This window comes from Carcharhinus amblyrhynchos, chromosome 11, assembly GCF_965287045.1.
Source record: "Carcharhinus amblyrhynchos chromosome 11, sCarAmb.v2.hapA, whole genome shotgun sequence".
In the NCBI taxonomy this organism is placed as follows: Eukaryota; Metazoa; Chordata; class Chondrichthyes; order Carcharhiniformes; family Carcharhinidae; genus Carcharhinus; species Carcharhinus amblyrhynchos.
The window spans coordinates 35,663,327-35,685,215 of record NC_137334.1 but is presented as its reverse complement, the minus strand read 5'-3'; the positions used below and the strand labels follow the sequence as shown (position 1 = coordinate 35,685,215).

The following is a 21,889-nucleotide window of genomic DNA, read 5'->3' as shown; positions in this document are numbered from 1 at the left end:
GTGTTGTCAGACTTTTCACTGTCCTCAACATTGACAGAGCATATGTTGTGAAGTTGCTGTATTTACAGTAGATGTAAACTGAACTTGCTGCAGAGTTGAGTCTTGTTCATTTCCAGTATAAGTATCCATTTAACAATGTAATAACTGAGAATTAATCCCTCTGGCATTGAGAGTTAAATATTACAACTATGGAGTCTCACTTCCTCAGATTTTTGAATGTTGCTGGAGATTCTAAAAGTGTAAGCAAAATTAAGATATTTACTTCTCTTGTCCATTTTATCCCTTTCTCGACTGTTTTATCCCTCTTTTCTCTGTGTTTTTGATTTTATATTAAATTCACTTACTCAGGTTTAAGCTTCCTTCTCAGTCCTTGGCACTTTCCATTTCACAGTCCTTCAATCTGACTGATTAAGGAGACACAGCGGCTGACCCCATTCGCTCTGATCCCAGCTACCTTGTTTCCCTCACAGCAATGTTATCAGCTTGCGCTTCTAGCAATTCTTCATGCAAAAAATTAAATCAACCTACACGTTCAGGGTTAATTCTAACTGATGGTGGATGATGATAGCAGCCCTGCTGCAGCATATTTGACCTCATTTTTTTAAAAAGGAAACAATGGAATAAATGTGGGATTAACTGTCATTCTCAAACATGTAAATGCTTCACGAACTATGAAATAAACGTTCACATCATAAACTAGGTTAGCAGGTAGTCATTGGAAGTTTCATAACTTATGCTCATTTGGATGCCATTTAATCCATTTGCTTAAAAAAGAAAATGCTCAACCAATTATTATAAAATGAAGCTCATCTTTAACTGTACAGTAAATACTGAGCATTTAGCTAACTGGTCCTGAGTCTGGTACTGTCGCATTATTAGGTAATGGTCTAACCGTTATTGATGTTCAAGGTGGACAGCAGAACTATTGTTAAATGTTTCAGCAAGGGTCTCAGCACCATAAAAATGGCATATGCGACAGATAATGGCAAAGGTTTCCAGTAAATTTCAGCTCACTATAACTTCTCTTCTCTCCACAGATTCTGACTGCCTTGTCTCATATTTCCTGTCTCTGCATGTGCCACCTTCCTGCTAAGGAAAGGGCAAAGCATTTCTGCTGTGGAACATACCTCTTCAGCTATCCATCTTCCCTGTTACTCCAATGTTGAAATTTCTGCACCCAAATCTAGTCCTTTTGTAAGAAATGAAAAGGAGATCAATTGGTAAAATCAGAAAATACTGGGAACATTCAGCATGTCAGGCAAGTTCAGGAGCTAGAAAGATCATAAGAAATAGTTGCAGCAGTACAAAAAATCTGGAAAAAGTTGGAGACAAAAGGTAGCAGAAAAATCTGACCAACTGTTTTCAACAATTGTGAAAGCAGTTGAGCATGTTTATAACTCACTTCCTTCCCCAAAGTTCTCACCACACAGGAAATAGCGTAAAAGTGAAACTTAAGGGACATCAGTAGAGTGCTACTTCAAGACGCTTTTTTTTGTTTTATTTTGTTTCTTATCTGTGCAATAGTGGATTTATTGCTGTGGTAATCCTTGGGTAAAAGGTAAGGTGAACAGATGTGACATTGTGCTGCAATTAAATTGTAGATGGTGATTCTATGCTTTGAAGCCTGAGTGCTGAGATTCTGGGACAGGTGGGAAAATTGTGGATTTGTAAGGGCAGCTGGCCAGCTGCCTTTTTGAATTGCTGCAGTGCTGCAGTATAACACAGTGCTGTTGATTGACCTGGAGTTCCAGGTTTTTCATGCAATAACAATGAAGGAATGGTGATTATAATTCCAGGACGGTGTGTGGCTTGGATGTGAGCATTCAGATGGTGCTGTCCCTATGAATCTGCTGCCCTTGTACTTCTAGATCGTAGGAATTGTAGGTTTGAAAGGTGCTATCAAAGGCGCCTTGCCAAGTGTTGCTTCTCGATCCTTGTAGACTGCTGCCACTGTGCGGAAGCAGTGACTGTTTAAGATGGGATGCTGATCAATCAGCCTGCTCTGTTCGGGATGGTGTCAAGCTTCTTGTGTTGTTTGAGTTTCATTTGTTCAGGAAAGTTGAAAGAATTCTATCATTCTTGACTTGTGCCTCATAGATGGTAGACAAGCTTTTAGGAATCAAAGGATGAGTTGCTCATCATGTAACTTAGACCTTCTCTTGTAGCCACTGTATTTATATGGCTGACCCAGTTAAATGTCTGGTCAATTTTGGTTATGTTGTTTAACATCAAGGGAAGATAGTAGAAACATAGAAATCTTACAGTGCAGAAAGAGGCCATTTGACCCATCAAGTCTGCACCAACAACAATCCCACCCAAGCTCTATCCCCAAAACCCCACATATTTACCCTGCATATCCCTCTAACATCCATATCCCGGGGCACTAAGGGGAAATTTAGCATAGCTAATCAACCTAACCTGCACATCTTTGGACTGTGGGAGGAAACCAGAGCACCTGGAGGAAACCCACGCAGACACTGGGAGAATGTGCAAGTCCGCACAGACAGTGACCCAAGTTGGGGATTGAATCTGGGTCCTGGAGCTTTGAGGCAGCAGTGCTGCCTTAAAGAGAAGATAGTAATGACTTGGCATTCATGCTATGCATGTGTTACTTGCACTCCTAGGCCCAACTCTATATATAGCCCGGGTTTTGCTCCATGTGGGTATGGATTCAGTGTCAGAGGAGTCATGAATAATACTGAGCTTGATGGTGATAGTAGAGTGAGTGACATTCCAGACTGTGTGATATCTAAGGAGAGGCAGTAACGTAGTGGTAACGTTACTGGGCTAATAATTCAAAGGCCTGGGTCTGGGGACATGGAGCTGGTGGAATTTATATTTAGTTAATGAATGTGGAAATCTGTTCCTATCTGTTTCTGACTCACAGAAATAAACTATGAAATAGCCTAGCAAGCCACTCAGCAGTAACAAACTGCTACAAAGCTTACAAAAACAAATGCAGAAAAAGACTGAAACTGGATGGATCATCTGGCATAGGCTGAGGCACCAGAAGCAGACCAGTTCTGTTAACCCTATAGAATCCATCTTTGAGGACATGTGCCAAAACTGGGAAACAGGTCAAGCCTGACACAGTTGTCCTCACCAAATTGCCTTACAGACAATAGGTGGGATTTTCTTTACCACCAGCTATACGCAGGGGTGGGCTGGTATGCTTTCACACCGTCTCCCAGCATCTTGCCTCATTAAATATGCATCAACTAGGAATCTACCATTTTGCTAGCGGGCAACATTGATTTGCTCGCTTTGCTATAACTTCACTGGATCTTTGCTTTGAACAGCAGACTTAAACCACACCTGCACACAGCTCTTTTAATGCCAACAGTCCAGGACTGCTCCAGGAGAGACAGGTGGTTCCCAAAAGCAGGAAGAATACAGCCCCTAAATTTAGTGATGCCAGGGTCACCTTCTAGATACTGTTGTGGCCAGCCTCAGGATGGCTGGAGGAGATTCAACAAGGTCATCAACGCAGAAGTGAACCTTTACATCCCTCTCAGCTCACACTCTCACAAGCACTTCATACATTAGCAGGATGACAGTCCACAGGGATCTCTCATGCTACCAGCACAAGGGACATCACCACTCACTGTTCCACGCACACCCTGACATCTCTATATGGGCTTACAGCCTGTGCAGTTCACGTTGTCAACCCATACAAGGTTCCACTCGGCATCCACACAAGGCCAGCATTCTCGTCATCTGCCTAGATATGCTTCCTGCTCACACTCTCTCCATCTGCTTTCATGTAGTCCAAGCTCACCCACAACAAGAGGGAGAGGATCCAGGCTGGTGGCAGGATGCCAGAGATCAGGGTCCTCACCCAGTATGAGGAGAGTACAGTATACCTTGCTGGAGAGAATTGTGCCTGTGGGTGATGGTGTAGACGCTGGCACAGATACAATGAGGGCCCTGCACCAGCTGGTCCTTCAGACAGCATGATTGTGATTGCAATATTACGTCTGTTGCCAAGCCCTAATTATTCTATTTTCTTTAATAGGCACCAGAGCCAAGGGCCCCAAAGACACTGGGAGCCTGCCCTGAAGATACTTCAAATGAGGATTGTGAGGACCCACTTGGGGAAGCTGTATCACAGTACTCACTCATCCTTCACCAGCACAGACACACATTTCGATGAGGCTTTGACCTAGAGCAGGTTTGGGGGTCACAATCTGGTGAGCCCATTCTAGGCAGAGGCAGGCACATCCAACATCACAGCACACAGCAAATTGCTGATGGCTACAGTTCTGCTGAGTCTGAGTCAGATGTTGAGCCTTCGGACTTGGTCTTAATGTATTGGAGCTGCAGCAATAGGCAATGGAATATCGGGCAGGATTATCGGAGGCATCCCACAGAGTGCAATGTACAATGGAGGAGTCCCTCCGCTTTCAGTCTGAGGTCATTGTGCCAGCATGGCAGGGCACGGAGGTCAACACAGGTCGGTTAGCTGCTGATGTGGAGACCTTCATCCAGGAATTATGTCCTGCACTGTGCCAGGAGCATGGCTTCCTCGTTATAGGCTTTGGTGGAATCTATCAATGATTTTTAGAGAAGGGTCCAGGACACCTTAATTCCACTCCAGATGCTCCTTCTCCTCAGGGAGTCAGTTAGGAATGGTGACCAGCAGCTAGACATGCCAGTATCACTTGCCCATATGACTCCAGGAGTATCCAGCTGATCCTAATCCCCTCAGCCTGTGACCACATCACCTTCAGCTCTACAGACCCAGAAGAGTGGAGTTCTCTGTAATCCTTAATCCCATTGTTATTGTGGTTGATATCCCTGCGTTACCCCCGAGTCAGTTGAGGTGGATGTTCCTATGTTGACTTTACCCATTCGCATCTTGAGGCCTGCTACACTGTGAAATATAGGGACCACCACTGCCCATATGTGACCATCAGATAACCTCCCCTTACTATCTGTTCTCAATCTAGAGATTGCAAATACCTCCCCAACAGTGGTAAGCATTATGCCAGAAATCCCCCAGATCACCAGGTGTGAAGTGCTGACCATGCCCTTTGTACAACATGCTGGGCAATATTGACAGTGGATTGCTCCTCCTCCTTGTAGTGGGACCAGAACAGTCTTTTCAAGCTCAAATTACTACTTTATTTGGTGATCTTGCCATTCTACTTGAGGCTCCTTTGGGACTGCTGTCCTTGATTCTCTTTACTGTCCGGCCATGAAATTTCTTTACCGTCAGTCGTATGTCTGCATTCAAACATTCCCTAGCTCTTGTCCTGACACCACCCACACTTTGACCTCTAGCCCCTTTCCTTGCCTCTATCTTGTCTCCCTGAACGTAATCAAATCTTTAACCAGCAGCTCATTCAAACCCACTCTGACCTTCCCCCTGGCTTGGATATGGAGCCTTGCCCAAGATAGCTCCCTGATACCCATGTGCTGATGCCTGGCATGGAGGGCCACAAAACAGTGCAATGTAAGGTAGGTGAACTTATCTCAAAGCCACAAGCAAAGTAAAGTTCACCAGGTACATGTCACTTGTATCCAGTCGTAATGCATGTCAATCTATTTAGACAAAAACAAGGCCTTTGGATCCAGCATTGGGGTGTGATTCTGGTGAGCATTCTTGATAATGCGCATTCATGATATTCTAATGTATTCAAATATCCTTTCTCACAGTCTTGGCGGGAATGGTGACCCATTGAAGGCTGGGCAGATTTCAATCTGTTTTCCTGCCAACAAGAAACTGACTTCGTGGCTCCTGTAATATTTTCCCCTCCTGCCTGCTGCGAGTAAGAGTGGAAATTCCCTCAAAATAGGGCTGATCACCACCTTCTCAGAGAACCTCAGAGTGAGTAACCAATGTCACTTACTTCCTCAGAATAAATAATTGAATAATAAAAAGGGAAGGGGGCCTTTTGGCCAAGATCAAGTGTGGTTTTGTTGTCCTGCGGTTGGTTAAGTCATGAGGTTACACTGAGGCTTTATTTGAAGCATTTTTTTAAAGCAGCATCTTGGCTAAGATGCAAATGAGATCAAGCCTTGGAGGAGGTGCAATGCCTGCTCCAATCGGCTTGGATCCTGAAGATCAAGCCCAAGACAGAAAGTGGTGAGCCTGTCTTGTCAGCTTGGATTGGAATGCCTCACTTGCTGAGACTTTGAATTGGACTTTGATTGAACAAAGAACAATACAGCACAGGAACAGGCCCTTTGGCCCTCTAAGCCTGCGCCACTCATGCACCCAACTAGATCATTCATTTGTATCCCTCTATTTCCAGTCTGTTCATGTGGCTATCGAGATAAGTCTTAAACAATCCCAGCGTGTCCACCTCAACCATCTTGCTTGGCAGTGCATTCCAGGCCCCCACCACCCTCTGTGTAAAATACATCCCCCTGACATCTGTGTTGAACCTTGCCCCTCTCACCTTGAACTTGTGACCCCTTGTGTTCGTCACCTCCGACCTGGGAAATAGCTTCCCACTGTTCACCCTATCTATGCCCTTCATAATTTTATACACCTCTATTAGGTCGCCCCTCATCCTCTGTCTTTCCAGGGAGAACAACCCCAGTTTACCCAATCTCTCCTCATAGCTCAGACCCTCCATACCAGGCAACATCCTGGTAAACCTTTTCTGTACTCTCTCCAAAGCCTCCATGTTCTTCTGGTAGTGTGGTGAGCAGAACTGGATGCAATATTCCAAATGTGGCCTAACCAATGTTCTATATAGCTGCAACATCACATGCCAACTTTTATACTCTGCCCCGTCCAATAAAGGCAAGCATGCCATATGCCTTCTTTACCACTCTCTCCACCTGTGCTGCCACCTTTAAGGATCTGTGGACTTGCACACTCATGTCCATCTGTGTGTCTATACTCCTGATGGTTCTGACAGTAATTGTATAGCTCCCCTCTATATTAGGTCTACCGAAATGCATCACTTCGCATTTATCTGGATTAAATTCCATCTGCCATTTCTCCGCCCAATTTTCCAGCCTATCTATATCCTGCTGTATTCTCTGACAATGTTCATCACTATCCGCAACTCCAGCAATCTTTGTGTCATCCGCGATCTTACTGATCACACCAGCTACATCTTCTTCCAAATCATTTATATATATCACAAACAGCAGAGGTCCCAGTACAGAGCCCTGCGGAACACCACTAGTCACAGACCTCCAACCAGAAAAAGACTCCTTCACTGCTACCCTCTGTCTTCTATGGCCAAGCCAGTTCTCCGCCCATCTAGCTAGCTCACCTTTTATCCTGTGAGATTTAACCTTTTGCACCAGCCTGCCATGAGGGACCTTGTCAAATGCTTTACTAAAATCCATATAGACTACATCCATGGCCCTTCACTCGTCAATCGTTTTTGTCATCTCCTTAAAAAACTCAACCAAATTTTTGAGGCATGACCTCCCTCGTACAAAACCAAGCTATCACTAATGAGATTATTCCATTCTAAATGTGCATATATTCTATCTCTAAGAATCTTCTCCAACAATTTCCCTACCACAGACATCAAGCTCACTGGCCTATAATTACCCGGATTATCCTTGCTGCCCTTCTTAAATAACGGGACCACATTTGCTACCCTCCAATCCCCTGGGACCTCACCTGTGTCCAGTGAAGAGACAAAGATTTCTGTTAGAGGCCCATGAATTTCATCTCTTTTCTCCCTGAGCAGTCAAGGATAGATGCCATCAGGCTCTGGGGATTTGTCTGTCTTAATGTTTCCTAAAAAACCTTAAACTTCCTCCCTTGTAATTGATTGGATTGAATTGGATATAAACAAAAAAAAGGAAAGGGAATCAGTGCACCTATTTGTATGTCTATTTTGAATGAAGGCTTGATACATTTCTTACATTCACTTCTCTGGATTCACAAGTATAACTCAAAGGCCAATCAAGAATACTCTCCATGAACAGGGCATTTGTTTGGTTCATCATAGGCTTGGGGCTGGGGCAGTGTCCTCAGAATAGCAGCAGCATCAGACCAGAATTTTCAACTCAAATAATTTCTTTCAAGTAATTTGAAAGTGCCATTGAGAAAGTATCAGTGTATTCTTCAGTTAATCACATTATCAAAAGCTTGGTTGATTCACTGTCAGCCTAGTTCTCTTCATTGTAATGAAATATTGCACTGATAATTATATTTTAACAGGATAAGATGGACTCTCATAATTCTTAAAGGAACAGCTGATATTTTTCCACAAAAATGTCAGTTAACCACATTTAGACCAATGATGGTACTTCCATAGAGAGGTGTACTTCTCTTTTCTGCAGTCTGAAGAAATTCACATGTTAAGTTATGTAAGTTCCTTTGTTATAGTGCCTGTTTCACAATTCTTATCAAAAATTGGAAATCCTTGCGCTGTCTGAAAAAGTTTTCTCTGCCTCACAAGAGTAAGAAATTCAGAATGGGAGAAAGCCTTTTAGCTGGTGAATCTGGTGCTTTTGAAGTTCATTTTTGAATATCGAGGGCTTTCTCATGATTAAATATGTTAATCTTGTTTTAAGCATAGCAACATGCTAACCTGCAGGTCATGAATAAAAATCCATAAAGTAATTGGCCTGTGGCTGATGAGGAGATGGCCTGTAGCTGGCTTCAGGCTCCATAGGGAGCACCACTGACAGACGTTACTGAAGTCATGCTCTACAGTAACCCTGGCAACAACGCACATGCACAGGAGGATATAACCTCTATAGCACCTCCACACATGCACAAAATTGAAGATAATATTCACACATTAAAGCAGAAAACACAGCAGCATGATAACATACTGGTTAGCACTGATGCCTCACAGCACCCGAGAGCTGAGTTTAGCCTTGGGTGACTGCCCATGTGATGTTTGCATGTTTTTTCCATGCCTGTGTGGATTTCCTCCGAGTACTCTCATTCCCTGCCGCAGTCTAAAGGTGGGCAGCAAGGTGGCAGAATAGTTAACACTGTTGCCTCACAGTACCAGGAAACCGGGTCCAATTCCTGACTTGGGTCACTGTCTGTGTGGAGGCTGCATGTTCTCCCTGTGTCTGCATGGGTTTCCAGCAGGTGCTTCGGTTTCCTGCCACACTCCAAAAAATGTGCTGGTTAAGTGGATTGGTCATGGTAAATTCTCCCTCAGTGTACCTGAACAAGCATTGGAGTTTGGTGACTAGGGGATTTTCACAGTAACTTCATTGCAGTGTTAATGTAAGCCTACTTGAAACTGATAAATTTTTACTTTATGTGTAAGTTAGCTGGATTGGCCATGCTAAATTGCCACTTAGTGTCCCAAGATGTGTAGGTTGGAGTAACTACATGGGGTTACAGAGATAGGGCTTGGGTAAGATGTTCTGTTGGAAAGTTGGTGCATACTCAGTAGGCTGAATAGCTTTCTCCTGCACTGTGAAGATTCCATGATTCTGTGGTTGTATGAAAAACAGGTCATACACCATCTGTGGAGTAAGAAACAGGGGTCTCCAGAATTTAAAAATAGAGATGAACAGCTTTTAATCAAGTGGGGAACCAAGGAAGTGGATAAAATAGTTAAAAGGAGAGGTCAATGATGTGGGCAGGAGAGATGAAATGATAGAACAGGTGATGGTGCAAAATGTCTTAATCAGCCAAATGTAAAACAAAAATAAGGGTGCATGTGAAAGACAATCTTCAATATGGTTTCCACATTCTGCAGATAATATCCAAAGAAATCAGGATTCTTGGATTTCTGAGAAGGAATCTTTGTTGTTGCAGAAAAGATATCAAAGTTATGACTAACCAAGCATTTGTTTGTCTCATCCTGGAGTCTGCAAGTTATGTGTAGGGATCCCTCTATCTGGAAGAGATACAAATAAGGTTGAGGCTATCCAAAGACATGTTGCATGATTCTGCATAAATTGATATGGGAAATATAACGGTGTCACATCTGTGATTAAAGATTTGGAATCACCACAGCAAAGGAGGGAGAGAAATAGACTGTTCCTCCTCAGAAATCCACAAATCCTATTTGCTTTGGATGTTATCTGCTAAATGTGGCATCCCCATTGACGATTGTTTTTAAAAGGCACCCACCATTTTGTTCTATTAAATGTGGAATAGGCTGGTGGGAATTGTCTGAAACAAGTAGCTGGTTCCCTCCGTCAATGACAATACACAAGGTAGCCGTCCACACAAACTACAAAGCTATTGGGCGATATTCTCCAGTGTCCCAGCCACGTTTCTCACCAGTGGGAGGTGGTGCATCCTTTGCTGTGGCAGGATTCTATGGTCCCACCGCTCTCAATGGGAATTTCCATTGACTTCAATCCATGCTGTTGGGAAACCCACTGGTGGGGGTGTGCTGCCAGCAGGACCGAAGAGTCCCACTGGTATGGATGGCCAGAGATTTCCAGCCCATTTATTTGCAAGACAGCATAGCAACAATCTTTCTTCCCAAGGTCAATCTCACAATGGAACAAGCTGTCGACACAGACCCCATCACTTGAAATCTTCAAGACTCGCCTCCAGATAATTTCCATTTAAAACCTTTCCTCGTCAGGAATACCATCTCAGCAGTTTATCTCAGCCAGCACCACCCATACCAATAGTGGCAGAATAGTCTGTGACAAAAACAGAAAATGCTAGAGAAACTCAGCAGGTCTGGCAGAATCTGTAGAGAGAGAATAGAGCCAATGCTTTGAGTCAGGATGCTCTTTTGTTAGAATGAAGATGTTATCTGGAGTGAGTCTATCAGTCTGTGATGTTGACACAAGTAAAGTAGAAGCAGAAGGTATAAATAGTCACAGCAGAATAGGTGGTATCTGACAATAAGAAGGCAGTTTTTAAGACCTGGGACTGTGAATAAAGGAAGATCAGTAGATTACAGGCTCTAGGCCACCCCGCCAGCTGTGTATTGATAAGGGCTTCCCACCAAGAGCATCAGCCCACTGAGCCTTCATTGGCAGGGACCATGGTCTAATCATCCTTGCAGCTTGCAACCAATTCTCGCTGTGCAAAAGAAAATTAAACCATGACTATGCAGCCTACTCATTTCACGTGTCATATTTACAAATTTATACCTAAGATTTTCCCTAACTCAGTAAACCAGGTTGCAGAAACTGTTGTATTTGTGTAATATTTGAACACCTTTGTTGTTACTTTATAGCTTCCCTTATTCAAAGATCTGTTCTTCATTCAGCATTTTTAGAGAAGTATTTAATAAATGCATTGAGTGCTTTTGGGCTTGTTCTTTATATGTGCATCCCTATGAATGTTGAAGTCTGCACCTTTCTTTTTCTTTCAAAGTTCCTCTAAATCTACTGATGCATTTGTCCATCTCAAGCATTGCAAAAATATTGCAAATATCTAATGCTCTATAATCAATGTTCTTGCTCCAGCTGTAGGCAACCTACATGGAGGATATTCGAAGATCAAAACTTGATCTTACTAAATGGTTGATCAATGATCCAGATTTTATTCTGCAAGTGGTACAAGAAGACATGCTCATTACTCAGCAAGAACATCAAAAACTGAAGGCAGAGAATGATCCTGAAAAAAGAATCATAAATCTTCTTGATATTGTAATTGGAAAAGGCAATTCATTCTGTGAGCAATTCATCTGTGTTCTGCAGAAAGATAAAGTTAAGGAGACCTATCCAAAGCTAATAGAATGGCTTTCAAGTAGAAAGCAAGGTAAATTCTGCCACTTATTATTTAATATATGTTGATGTTTTCCATGTTAGACTTCAACTGTAATGTGCTTTCATTTAAAACAAATGTAAGTACTGTTGTCATTCTTCAAGTATTCCCACAATTGTTTGTTGTTCTCATTCATTTGATTTTGTTACTCTAACATTTAGATAGACTGTTTAGCTTGGAGGATTAATAAATTATGAAATGGTTAATTATTTAAGCAGCATAGCAATTCTCTACTACTGTGTGAGGTTAGACCCAGCAGAGCATTCCTCCCAATTATCTGGATTATAGTAGGCCTGCTGGAATAGGAGATGCACTTCTTAAGTTCATCAGTGGGATCTGGTAAATATACCCTGCCCATGTGCTTGCCCCTTGATGGATTAATATTAATACAGTTTCATTTCAAGTTTCCTTTCCTGCTGATAAACCCTATGATATTTCCCACTATTGTCCAAAGGTTACTTTTTGGCCTCTGCTGTGATTGGCTGGTGACTAATTGCCATTGGTGGTGCATTAATCCAGAGGGAGTTTGTTGCAGCATGGTCAAACTCTTGGAGGTTGGACGCATCTCCACTGTAAACTGAGCAGTTGCACAACATATAATGAAAATCATATTGCCTTGTGTAGGATAAGAAATTGTACGTTGAAGATTTTCATAGGTAAATACATATACATAGAAGCTTAAAATAGACTCATAAAATGAAAAGCATGTTCAACACGTGGAGATCATTGCTTTAAAAAAGAGTCGACTCATAGCTGAAGCAAAAAAAATAGAATTTGGCTCAATTCAGCCAATCTCTTCCTAAAAATAATTTGGATATAGTCAGCTTTTACTTATCACTTCCCATTCGACTACCCAATGGCATAAAGTCTACTTCGTGCTTATCCTCCTAGAGTTTTAAATTTGTTTAAACAAAAATAAAATGGACCCTCATGAACTCCAGTACCTTATTCCAGTTTTATGTTATTTGGGAACATGTACTAAAATAGTTTGAGCATAAGGAAGACATTCTACATAATACCTTGCATTCTGATCTTAAACTATGATTAGTAAAATCAAAGCCTTATATACTTATGCTTCACTTATCAAAGGCTCTGCACGTTTGATGATTCCTCTCCCACAAGGTAAGTCCCACACTGATCTCTGAAAGCTTAAATGCTGATCGTTGCGGAATTGCTGAATGAATTCCCACTACAGTAGTTCTCATGTTTTTATTCATACCATCACCTCAGCATTCAGAATGTGGCAGCCGAAACAAATAGTATATTCACATGGAGCTCTATAGTGTTAGAAAGAAAGATTAATACTTACATTTACCTATGTCCCAACTTCAAGACATTCTCCTTTAAACACAAGTTTTACACCCACAAAAAATTCAAGACAATTCTTTAATTAAATCTATCTTTGGGCATTCCAATATTTATGTAAAAGGATGTGAGTACATTGATATTATTGCCATTATTTTACCTTGCACATCAGTGCAGATACAAAACAGAAAGAATATCGTAATAGGTATTTACTTAGAATAGAACCATTGCGCAGGACACAGTTTGTATTTGTAAAGTGCTTTTAACGTAATAATACTTCCTGAGGTGCTTCACAGGAGAGTTATCAAACAAAATTTGACACTGAACAACATAAAGGCATGTGACTTAAAGCTTGGAAAAAATGTTTCAATGGAGTGTTTTAAAGGAAGAAAGAGAAGCAGAGAGACAAAGGGGTTTTGGGAGGGAATTCCAGAGTTTAGGGCCTTGACAACTGAAGGCCTGACCACTAACATTCAAGAGGTCAGAATTAGAGGAGCACAGATACCTCAGAGGATTTTGGGTTCCCTGTTTTTACTATTTAATTGGAGGAAATTTTGTCTTGTCCAGTATTGGATCTCAGACATACAGCCTGATAATTTACAGGCTGTGGAAGGTTAGAGAGAGATGGTATAAGGTAGAACTAGATGTCATCATTGTACATGCACAAACAGGTGTAGGGGTGGGTATGGAATTTTCCTGGAAAGCCAAAGGTGTCACTGGGAGCAGGCTTCCCAGAAATTTAGGAAAGAGAATATGTTGACACCTTCTAATAGTCTAACGGTGGCTTCTAGCTGATGACCAGAAACAGTGGATGGTCAATTAAGGCTATTTTAGAACCGACATCTTACTGGGGCAATGACAGTTTGCTGAAAACACACTTGGACCTCACTGTGTTTGTCTCCTCAAAGTAGGTGAGAGCAGAGTGACAGGTTGGAGTAGAATGACATGAATATCTGAAGTAATTTTTATGTTTCATTTAGCACATCTGCAGTCAAATGCTTTCAAGTGGAATTTTCTCTCCACGGTTGGATCCACTTGAAAGTTCCAGCCACTAGGATTTGCCTGCAGGTTCCAGCATTATTAACCATGCCGCCACATTGTGTGTCCATTCACTCGAGCAGTGCACACCATTCTAGGTGGGACTGCTGCCCAACCTTCCCTAAATGACTGCTTTGATTGGCCCTCCTGTGTCTGGTGCACAACTGCTATCTCTGAATGAACAGCACTCCTGGAGATGGCATTTTAGTTCGCTCTTTCTGGGAACACTGGGTTCAATGCCACTCTGCCAGCTGTTTCAATGCAATTTACCTCAAGATCGGATTGGCATGCTTTCAGCAAAGTTCAGCCCAATATTTTCAAATGATAATTCAGACGGGCTACATAAAATGACAGATAGAAGCAGGTAAAAGTAAGTTTAAATACTTAAATATGTTTTTAGTTTAAACCATTGTAATACTTGTTAAAATAATTGCTCATTGGTTGCAATAAAAGGGCAGAATAACTAAAAATAAGTTCTGTTTGCAATTTTCCCAATCTTTTATTGAAGCTCCTTCAGGTACTGATCTCAGTGGACAACAAATTATTTCTGCTGATGTTCACGTGACTGGAGGCTCTTTTGTGGTCTGTCCCATAATCCAAACTGATCAGATCTCAGGTACCTCAAGTGTCAGCATACCTGTAAATGTCAACTCATCCAGGAATAACAAGAGTGTGGGAAACAATCTACCTTTAGGTAAATAATTAACAGAGAGCTGTTACCTGTCTTATAAATGATTACCTGTGGACCATTTACTTTTGCTGTGTTCTGTATTATGGCAGTACTTTGGTAAACACTTGCTTGTAACATATAGGCCGAATTCTCCAGCCGTTCACACCGACGGGATTCTCTAGTCCCGCTGGGATCACACCACTGCCCGCTGGTTTCCTGCTGGTATACGGTGAATTCAATGGGAATGAGAATCCAGTTGCTAACAAACAACGTGCCAACACCTGCCGGCAGGAAACATATGGTTGGGAGGCTGGAGAATCTTGCCCATAGTTTTTTAATTGTATGAATGGCGAGATTTATCTATTCTTTTTTTTATAATTACTTGTGATTGGGTTACCTTCCAAAATGGCTGGAAAGATAGGTTCCATTGCATTCAGAGTAGTGCACACACCAGGAACCACCATGACCAAATAAAGCTGATTGTAGCTCAGCTAATGTTCAGACAGAAGAAAAATAAATTACCACCACCCATGCAATGTGAAAATGCAATAAACCAGGCCTCTCCATAACAACACCTGCATTTGTTGTTGATGTTTATGACTCCTTAACTGGCATCGAATTGGCCGTAACGTAACGTGATCAGTTTAACTCGTGTAATCTAACATCTTCAACCACTGATTTATGGTTATAAAATGTTGTGAGTAGGAAAGAAGGGCTGGGTATATATTCCAAACCCTCTAGGATTTTGCTGCTATTCCATGGTAAAGCTTGGTTGTTTTACAGTCTCCAGGAATTAAAGATAAATTTATGGATACTACCCTGAATCACCAAATGAGTGAAAAATTGAATGTTGAAAATTATATGCAGTTCCATTTGATGATTTTGTTTGCAGTTACTGAAACAGAAATGTTGTGTAATGGATATCTAGAATTTTAAACGTTTTAAGAAAAAATTAAAATGTAGCTCTGTAAAAATATATTCAGAATAATGTTTGCTAATATCATTTCCCTTGATACATTTGTAATAAATGGAGATGCTTTCAATTTTTTTTAAGACTAACATTTTTGGAATAATGGATAAATATAGAACCGAAATGTAAGGAAACTTTCTAAATAAATATTAAAAATTAAATGCTGAAACAGTTAAATATTTAGCCTGTACAATATTTTGTTTGCAGGTTCCACAAAGAAAATAAATGTCAAGGACTTAGAGGACAAAGTAACAGGTAATTAATTTTACTGTTAATTAAAAGCAGATAGCATATGACAAGTACAAAAGGACATAACATAAGAGTCGCTAATCCTACAGAACTGTCCTTAAGTCCCCAGCAGTCAAAGGTTAATCTCACAGACACTGCTGTGACCAAGCCAGGAGAAAAAGAAATCATATGGTGTTAAAATAAATGTGAGTGGTATTTTAATTTTCTTTGAACGCTTTTGATTCCCAGTGAGAGAAATACTGACAATGGGGAGCAAAGGAATCTTTGACCGGGCAGGGTGGTTGGATGCAGGAGGTCATGTGATCAAACCTGCAGGAATACATCCAACCACTCAATTTAAAAGGTGTATGCCCACATTTTCTACAATGCAGCTTGACTGAAAGGATAACAGATATCAGAAACATTTTATTCTGTATATGAGTGTTGATTTATAACTCTATCATATAGTGTTTCAGATGATCCCAAATTGTATCCCCTGCAGCCTATATTTTCCCATCCTATGTAATATCTACTTTAGCCATGATTAAAACATCCTGTAAGTTTTTAGCTGAGGTACTGGTCTAACTGAATAGAATGAGTTGGGGTCTAGAAGTTTGGGAGTTTTTGGTTGACTGGGGGTTTAGGGGCAGGGGAGGGAGGGAGTCCATTGGAGACTGGTGAGGTGACAGTAGGCCCCACTGGCTAATTTTCATGCATAATTACAATGGAGAATCCTGACTTTTATCTCCAGGAAAAAGTGGTCAAGATTTCTTGCTGGGCAGTAAAACATATTCATTTAGATACTGTGGTTCATATTTAAAATAATAATCTGACTGGGAATGCAAATGAGAATGACATTCAACCTAAGCGAGCCAGAGATGATTCTTTGCATACTGAAGTTGAAAAATGCAAATTAAATTCTTGTAATTAAATTAATATTTCAGGCTACTTCATTTCATCAATGTTCCTTTATTCTGGAGTCCACTAGGGGTAGACATAAACGTTGACAATCGACGAAAGACTTGAATAAGGCACTCACTGAGTGTTAAAATGGGCGGCACGGGCTTGTAGGGCCGAAGGGCCTGTTTCCTGTGCTGTGCTGTTCCTTGCTGTTTGTTCCCTAGAATGAGCTGCAGGAAATGAGTAATGTCCTGTGGTTAATATGTTCCTGTTTTGTATATTGGTTGCATGGCCTATCTCATCTTGAAGAACTCCAATCCGACTCAAGTAGTTACTTCAAACTGCTTTATTAACACAAGATAGGCTATAGGTTTGGTATGTCTCTCATGAGAACAGACAGTTCCTGTTCCACAGAGTCTCAAGAACATGATTGCTGGTGTCACAGTTGCATCACCATACACATCACTAACTCCTTCCCATAACTATTCTATTAACTCATTATCCTGCAGTTTCTTCTGACAATTATAAGATCATTGAACTAGAAGATAGTAAATGCATTTTCCAATGCATTTCAAAGTAATAAGTGAATTTTTTTTTATTCATCGATGAGATTCTACTGTCAAAAAATTGGAAAATGATGATATTTTAATTGGAAATTTTCCAGTCAAATAAGGTGCCATTGTTTTCCAATTTCTTGTCCAATCAAATTTTACACTTTTATAAAAAAGTCTTACATTTAGGCATGGAATTAATTTCTACATTATTTTGTCTTCATTTTCTACAACAACAGACAAGAAGTCATTTCTGAAGCAGAACTGGGGGAAACTTGTTCAGAAAATAAAAAACGTTGATGAAGTTGCAGATCAAATGATGGGATATGGCCTCACTAATGAAATGTATTCCGAAATCATGGCCTGCAAAACATCTCAAGAGAAAATGAGAAAACTTCTACAATATTCAACAACAACTGATGTAGCTTCAAGTCATCTGTTTGTAGCACTGTGCATTTTGCATAATTATGTCATACAAGAGCTCACCCAATAATCTGAGGCTATTCTACTTTTATGCAGCTGAATGTTGTGGTTTACTTCTAACCATGTTTGAATCCCAACTTACAAAGAATGGTTAATAAAATTCAGTTTTATAATCCCAAGAACACCTATATTTTTGGATAAATGTCAGAAATAGAATTGGGGAGGTGGGTGGGTACATTTATGCTGGGTCGCTAGCTGTACTATATTCCATCTTGACTTCCGGTCACACGATATTGGAATTTTACTTACTCATGTCCCCAGTTGTCACTTCCATACTTGTTGGGTTGGGGAGACATCCCCAACTCTCCTGCTGATGCCTTCAGTAGACCCCCCCCACAGAACACCCATCTATATCCCAAACTGACTACACTCCATGATCACCTAATTCCCCTTGACCACCAATTACTGCTCCCCGCCCCCTCCCCCTGACCACCCCATTACTCTCCACTAGGACTTCACTGCCCTCTAACCACCTAACTAACCCCACAACCAGATGACTACTCTCCAACCTGATTATTCTCTGACTAGCCCCCCCCAACTACCTAATTACTCCCCCAGTCTGACTAACTCCCTCCAATTGTCCAACTTCCCCAACCTGAATACCTACTCCAATCACTCAACTCCCACCTGACCCCTCGCCCTACTGCAACTCTACCCCATCACCCACTTTCCTGCCACCCTACTCTCTCTTCCACTTACCGCATACATTTACATTCATTCCGTGGCTCCTCAAAGTGACTTTTGGACCTTTAAACAGTCTAATTACCTGAATGCAGCAGCTTGTGCCATAAAAAGGGTGTATGGCTTTTATGATTGTTCTCTCTGCAATCTTGCAGAGAGAGGATTGAGAGGCTTGCAGCCCAGTTGTGAGTTTGGAAAGGCCCTCCATTGGAAGACAGTCCTGAAAACCAGAGGAATAAAACTAGGTAATATTTTGCTCAATCTGGAGCAAACATAGGGCATAATGTTTCAGAAAAAATGTTCAGCCCTCCTGTTGATTTGACTCGTGTTTGATCCACTGGGTTTTAAAAAATAGTTGACCATCTTTTTGAATGAGTCCCGACTTCTCAATGTTACTATCATGTAGCTAATTTTGTTTAAATTTATAATCAACGAACAAATAAAAATATTACAGTAAGTTATTTCCAAAAGAATAATTGACACAATTAGAAAACATGAAGGGCATTCATTTATTTTTAGTTCAGTGTGATTTGGGTGTGTCAGAGGTTTCGGGAAGTCTGACGCTAATATTCATTATTCAATAGCAGGTCACTTCCTGATTACCATATCCAGATTGTTTACAATTGAGGGAACTCGCTTTGGAGAATAAAGTACATTTAAGCTGTCAGTGCCTTGACTAAGATTGTCCTGTGCTGCAACAACTGCTGCCGGCCTCCTCGCCACCTGACACATGCTTATAACGTAGAGCCCAATTTTCCAGAATTTCCATGTCAACTCAAGTCTACTTGTGTCTGTCCCACTCTTCACTACCTTGCAAGGAAAATGTGGTAGGACTCAGAAGTGACTTCTCAGACAGTTCTGGTCTTTTAAGGCCCCTTACTGGCTTCTTCTGGCACTCAGCCTCATCAGCAATGCATTAATGTCAACGTTCACCTCTTTGGACTGCTGGGTTGACTCTTGGGCAACAGATACATTGAAAATGAACCCAAACCTCAAAAATGAACTGGGGTTAGGGCAAATTCAGATGGGTGGGTGAAGACTAGTCCCATGGTCACAAAGGGACAAATTCTGGCCCTTGTCTGAAAGGATATCCGGTCTGGTCAAATGCCTGAATCACTGCAGAGAATTTGATTCTGGCCGACATTTCTGTTCATTCTCTCACTGATGCAGAGCCTTGTCCTGGCCACAGTATAGGAAGAAAAAAATATTTCTGTCAGCCTGGCAAGTTTTCCTTCTGCTTTTCAAAATGAATGATTTTTATGTTTGTATGTTCTATGTGCCTGCAACAGTCAGCCTGCTACCCTCTGAAGGGATATGTGACTGGACTTTTAATTCTGGACTCTGAACTCATGTGAAACCATAACTCTTATTTTTGTTATGGTCTTGCCCTGTTCCCTCTTCTTTCCCTTATCCTTCATTTATTGTATGGGGCTGAAAGGCATGGAAACTGCAAAATCCCTTTCCTACATTTTGAGTGTGTGTAAACTAAACCAACCCTTTTATTTTACCTTTTTGAGTTTGCTGTGGGATTATTGATGGGGGATCGGATCACGCCAAACTGAAGGATTGAAAAAGAAATCCATTACTTACAAAGGGGGAAATCAGAAATCAAAAGCACCTTTTTGTTGATAGATAGGTAGTGAGAGGAGAAATCAGGGCAGTTTAAATTAATCCCCCTCCTGTCTGTGACACTTGCAGAATGTCTCAACAGGAGCTGTGCACCATAAGTTTGAAGATTTCTGGGGCTTGTGTCATATTCTAGCTGTAGGTAAGACAGGATGGTGAAAGACCCACAAATTAAAGAACAAAGAACAAAAACAGTCCGGGAACAGGCCCTTCGGCCCAATGAGCCCGCGCTGCCATTTTAGGCTTCGGTCTCGCTGGATTAGGGCCCTTGCTTCTAACTTCCTCTGCACCACCAGCTACTCCAAATCTACAACAATCTTGTGGGGTAGGAGGGGACCCACAGACTGGGAGTTTCCATGGGCCAGCGTGATCTAAAAGTGATCTACACAGTGTGATAAATGAGGAATTTTGGCCCCCAGGATTGCTGAAGACACAGGCATTATAGAATTTTCCTGCTTTACATGTTTGTTGTATTGATTTGCCTCAAAACAGGCCCTCTGTTAATTTCTCCATGCCCCACAGTCTTGCACTTTCTCCTTCAGTTTCTCATAAAAAGTTTCTCGTTTTTCACTTTGAAGAATAATCAGCAAATAACCAGTAAAAAGAGTACCTGGCGTGGCTTCCTGTTGCTTTCCTCATGTGTGCTTAAAGAAAACACAGGTACTCTTTCCTAATGATCCTCTGCTTGTAAATAGCCATGTTCCCTTACTGTTTTCACTTTTCTGCCAACACCACTGAAATTTGACAGATTCTGCTGTTGGTCATGGCTTGTGACCCTGAGTGGGGAACCCTTACTTGTGCCTGGGGTGACTGGAAAAAAGGGTATGGATAATGGTATCTACCCACAATGACCACTCACTGTTGTCTCAAATGACCCTGTACCTTTATATGATCATAGTGAAAAGCCAACGTTAGAAAGGACAAAGTATCAGATGAGTGAGGATTGGTGTCTACCAGGACCTATTCCAGTGGGGCCTCCACACATTTCCCTTGCTATGATGGAGCTATTGATGTGTGAACCCACTCTGGGAATGTTTTAAAGAGGGGACCTCCTCCTGTGACCCCAAACTGTCACAGATTCTATTTGGGCCGTTCTCAGCACCCTCACTCAGTTTGACCCAAAACATCAGCTTCCTTCCTGTAACAACTTTAAAACATATAAATAGAAACAAGGGATTATTGAGAAGCATTGGTAAGTGATGAGTTTTTACTAATCAGCTGACAGTTCACGTTTCGTTTTTAAATAAAAATGGAAAATAGGAACTAAGAAGTTGCAAATACAGAGAAAAAAAAGTAAAAATAAAATTCATATATGTAACAACTTGCATGTATTTCGGATGCTCCCAAATCACTTTACAGCCACTGAATTGCTTTTGACATGTCACCAGTTCCATTGCCAACTGCATTGTTTTATGATCTTGGTAGAAACCAACAACTGTTTTTCAAAATGAAAGTATTTACAGTATTTACTGTAAGAATGAAAGTACAAGGTTCATGGTTTAAAACAAAATAATTCTACGATACAAAAATCAAAACACAAATTCTAAAAGACTGCAATCTATCTTGGTCAGTTATGATAAGTATATTAAAAGTCCAATAAATCCAAATACTTACCACCGAAATTGACCTTCTTCACTGCACTTTCCTTACATACCCACTTGATTTATATCCAAGACTCAAGTCAGCAAATTGCTGAAATTGGAAGATTAATTGCTTGATCTTAGTAAATGGTGTCAATAATTCTTATATGGATTGATGTTTGTTGGGGCTTATCTCTAATTCCAGCAAGGTTTTCCCATTAAGTC

The 21,889-nt window shown here is 41.2% G+C and overlaps 1 protein-coding gene across 3 annotated transcripts; it reads left to right on the top strand.

The window, feature by feature from the left end:
- Window positions 1–1,456: 1,456 nt before the first annotated feature.
- On the top strand, window positions 1,457–18,088 carry LOC145350032 (uncharacterized). Of its 3 annotated transcripts, XM_080198850.1 has the most exons (6): window positions 1,457–1,558; window positions 5,659–5,830; window positions 11,332–11,626; window positions 14,484–14,669; window positions 15,823–15,870; window positions 17,534–18,088. In XM_080198850.1, the coding sequence occupies exons 3-6, from the start codon at window positions 11,347–11,349 to the stop codon at window positions 17,785–17,787; spliced, it is 768 nt and encodes a 255-aa protein (XP_080054976.1). In that variant the 5' UTR covers window positions 1,457–1,558; window positions 5,659–5,830; window positions 11,332–11,346; the 3' UTR covers window positions 17,788–18,088. The 3 variants fall into 3 exon arrangements, with proteins under 3 accessions (XP_080054976.1, XP_080054978.1, XP_080054977.1); XM_080198852.1 differs by lacking the exon at window positions 5,659–5,830; XM_080198851.1 differs by lacking the exons at window positions 1,457–1,558; window positions 5,659–5,830 and adding an exon at window positions 8,160–8,289.
- Window positions 18,089–21,889: the final 3,801 nt, after the last annotated feature.

Bases quoted from the DNA above. Each gene is read 5' to 3' on its own strand.
- LOC145350032 (XM_080198852.1), top strand. From the start codon at position 11,347: ATGGAGGATATTCGAAGATCAAAACTTGATCTTACTAAATGGTTGATC. The intron at 14,670-15,822 runs GTAAATAATTAA...TTTTGTTTGCAG, and splicing joins GGGAAACAATCTACCTTTAG to GTTCCACAAAGAAAATAAAT. The intron at 15,871-17,533 runs GTAATTAATTTT...CTACAACAACAG, and splicing joins CTTAGAGGACAAAGTAACAG to ACAAGAAGTCATTTCTGAAG.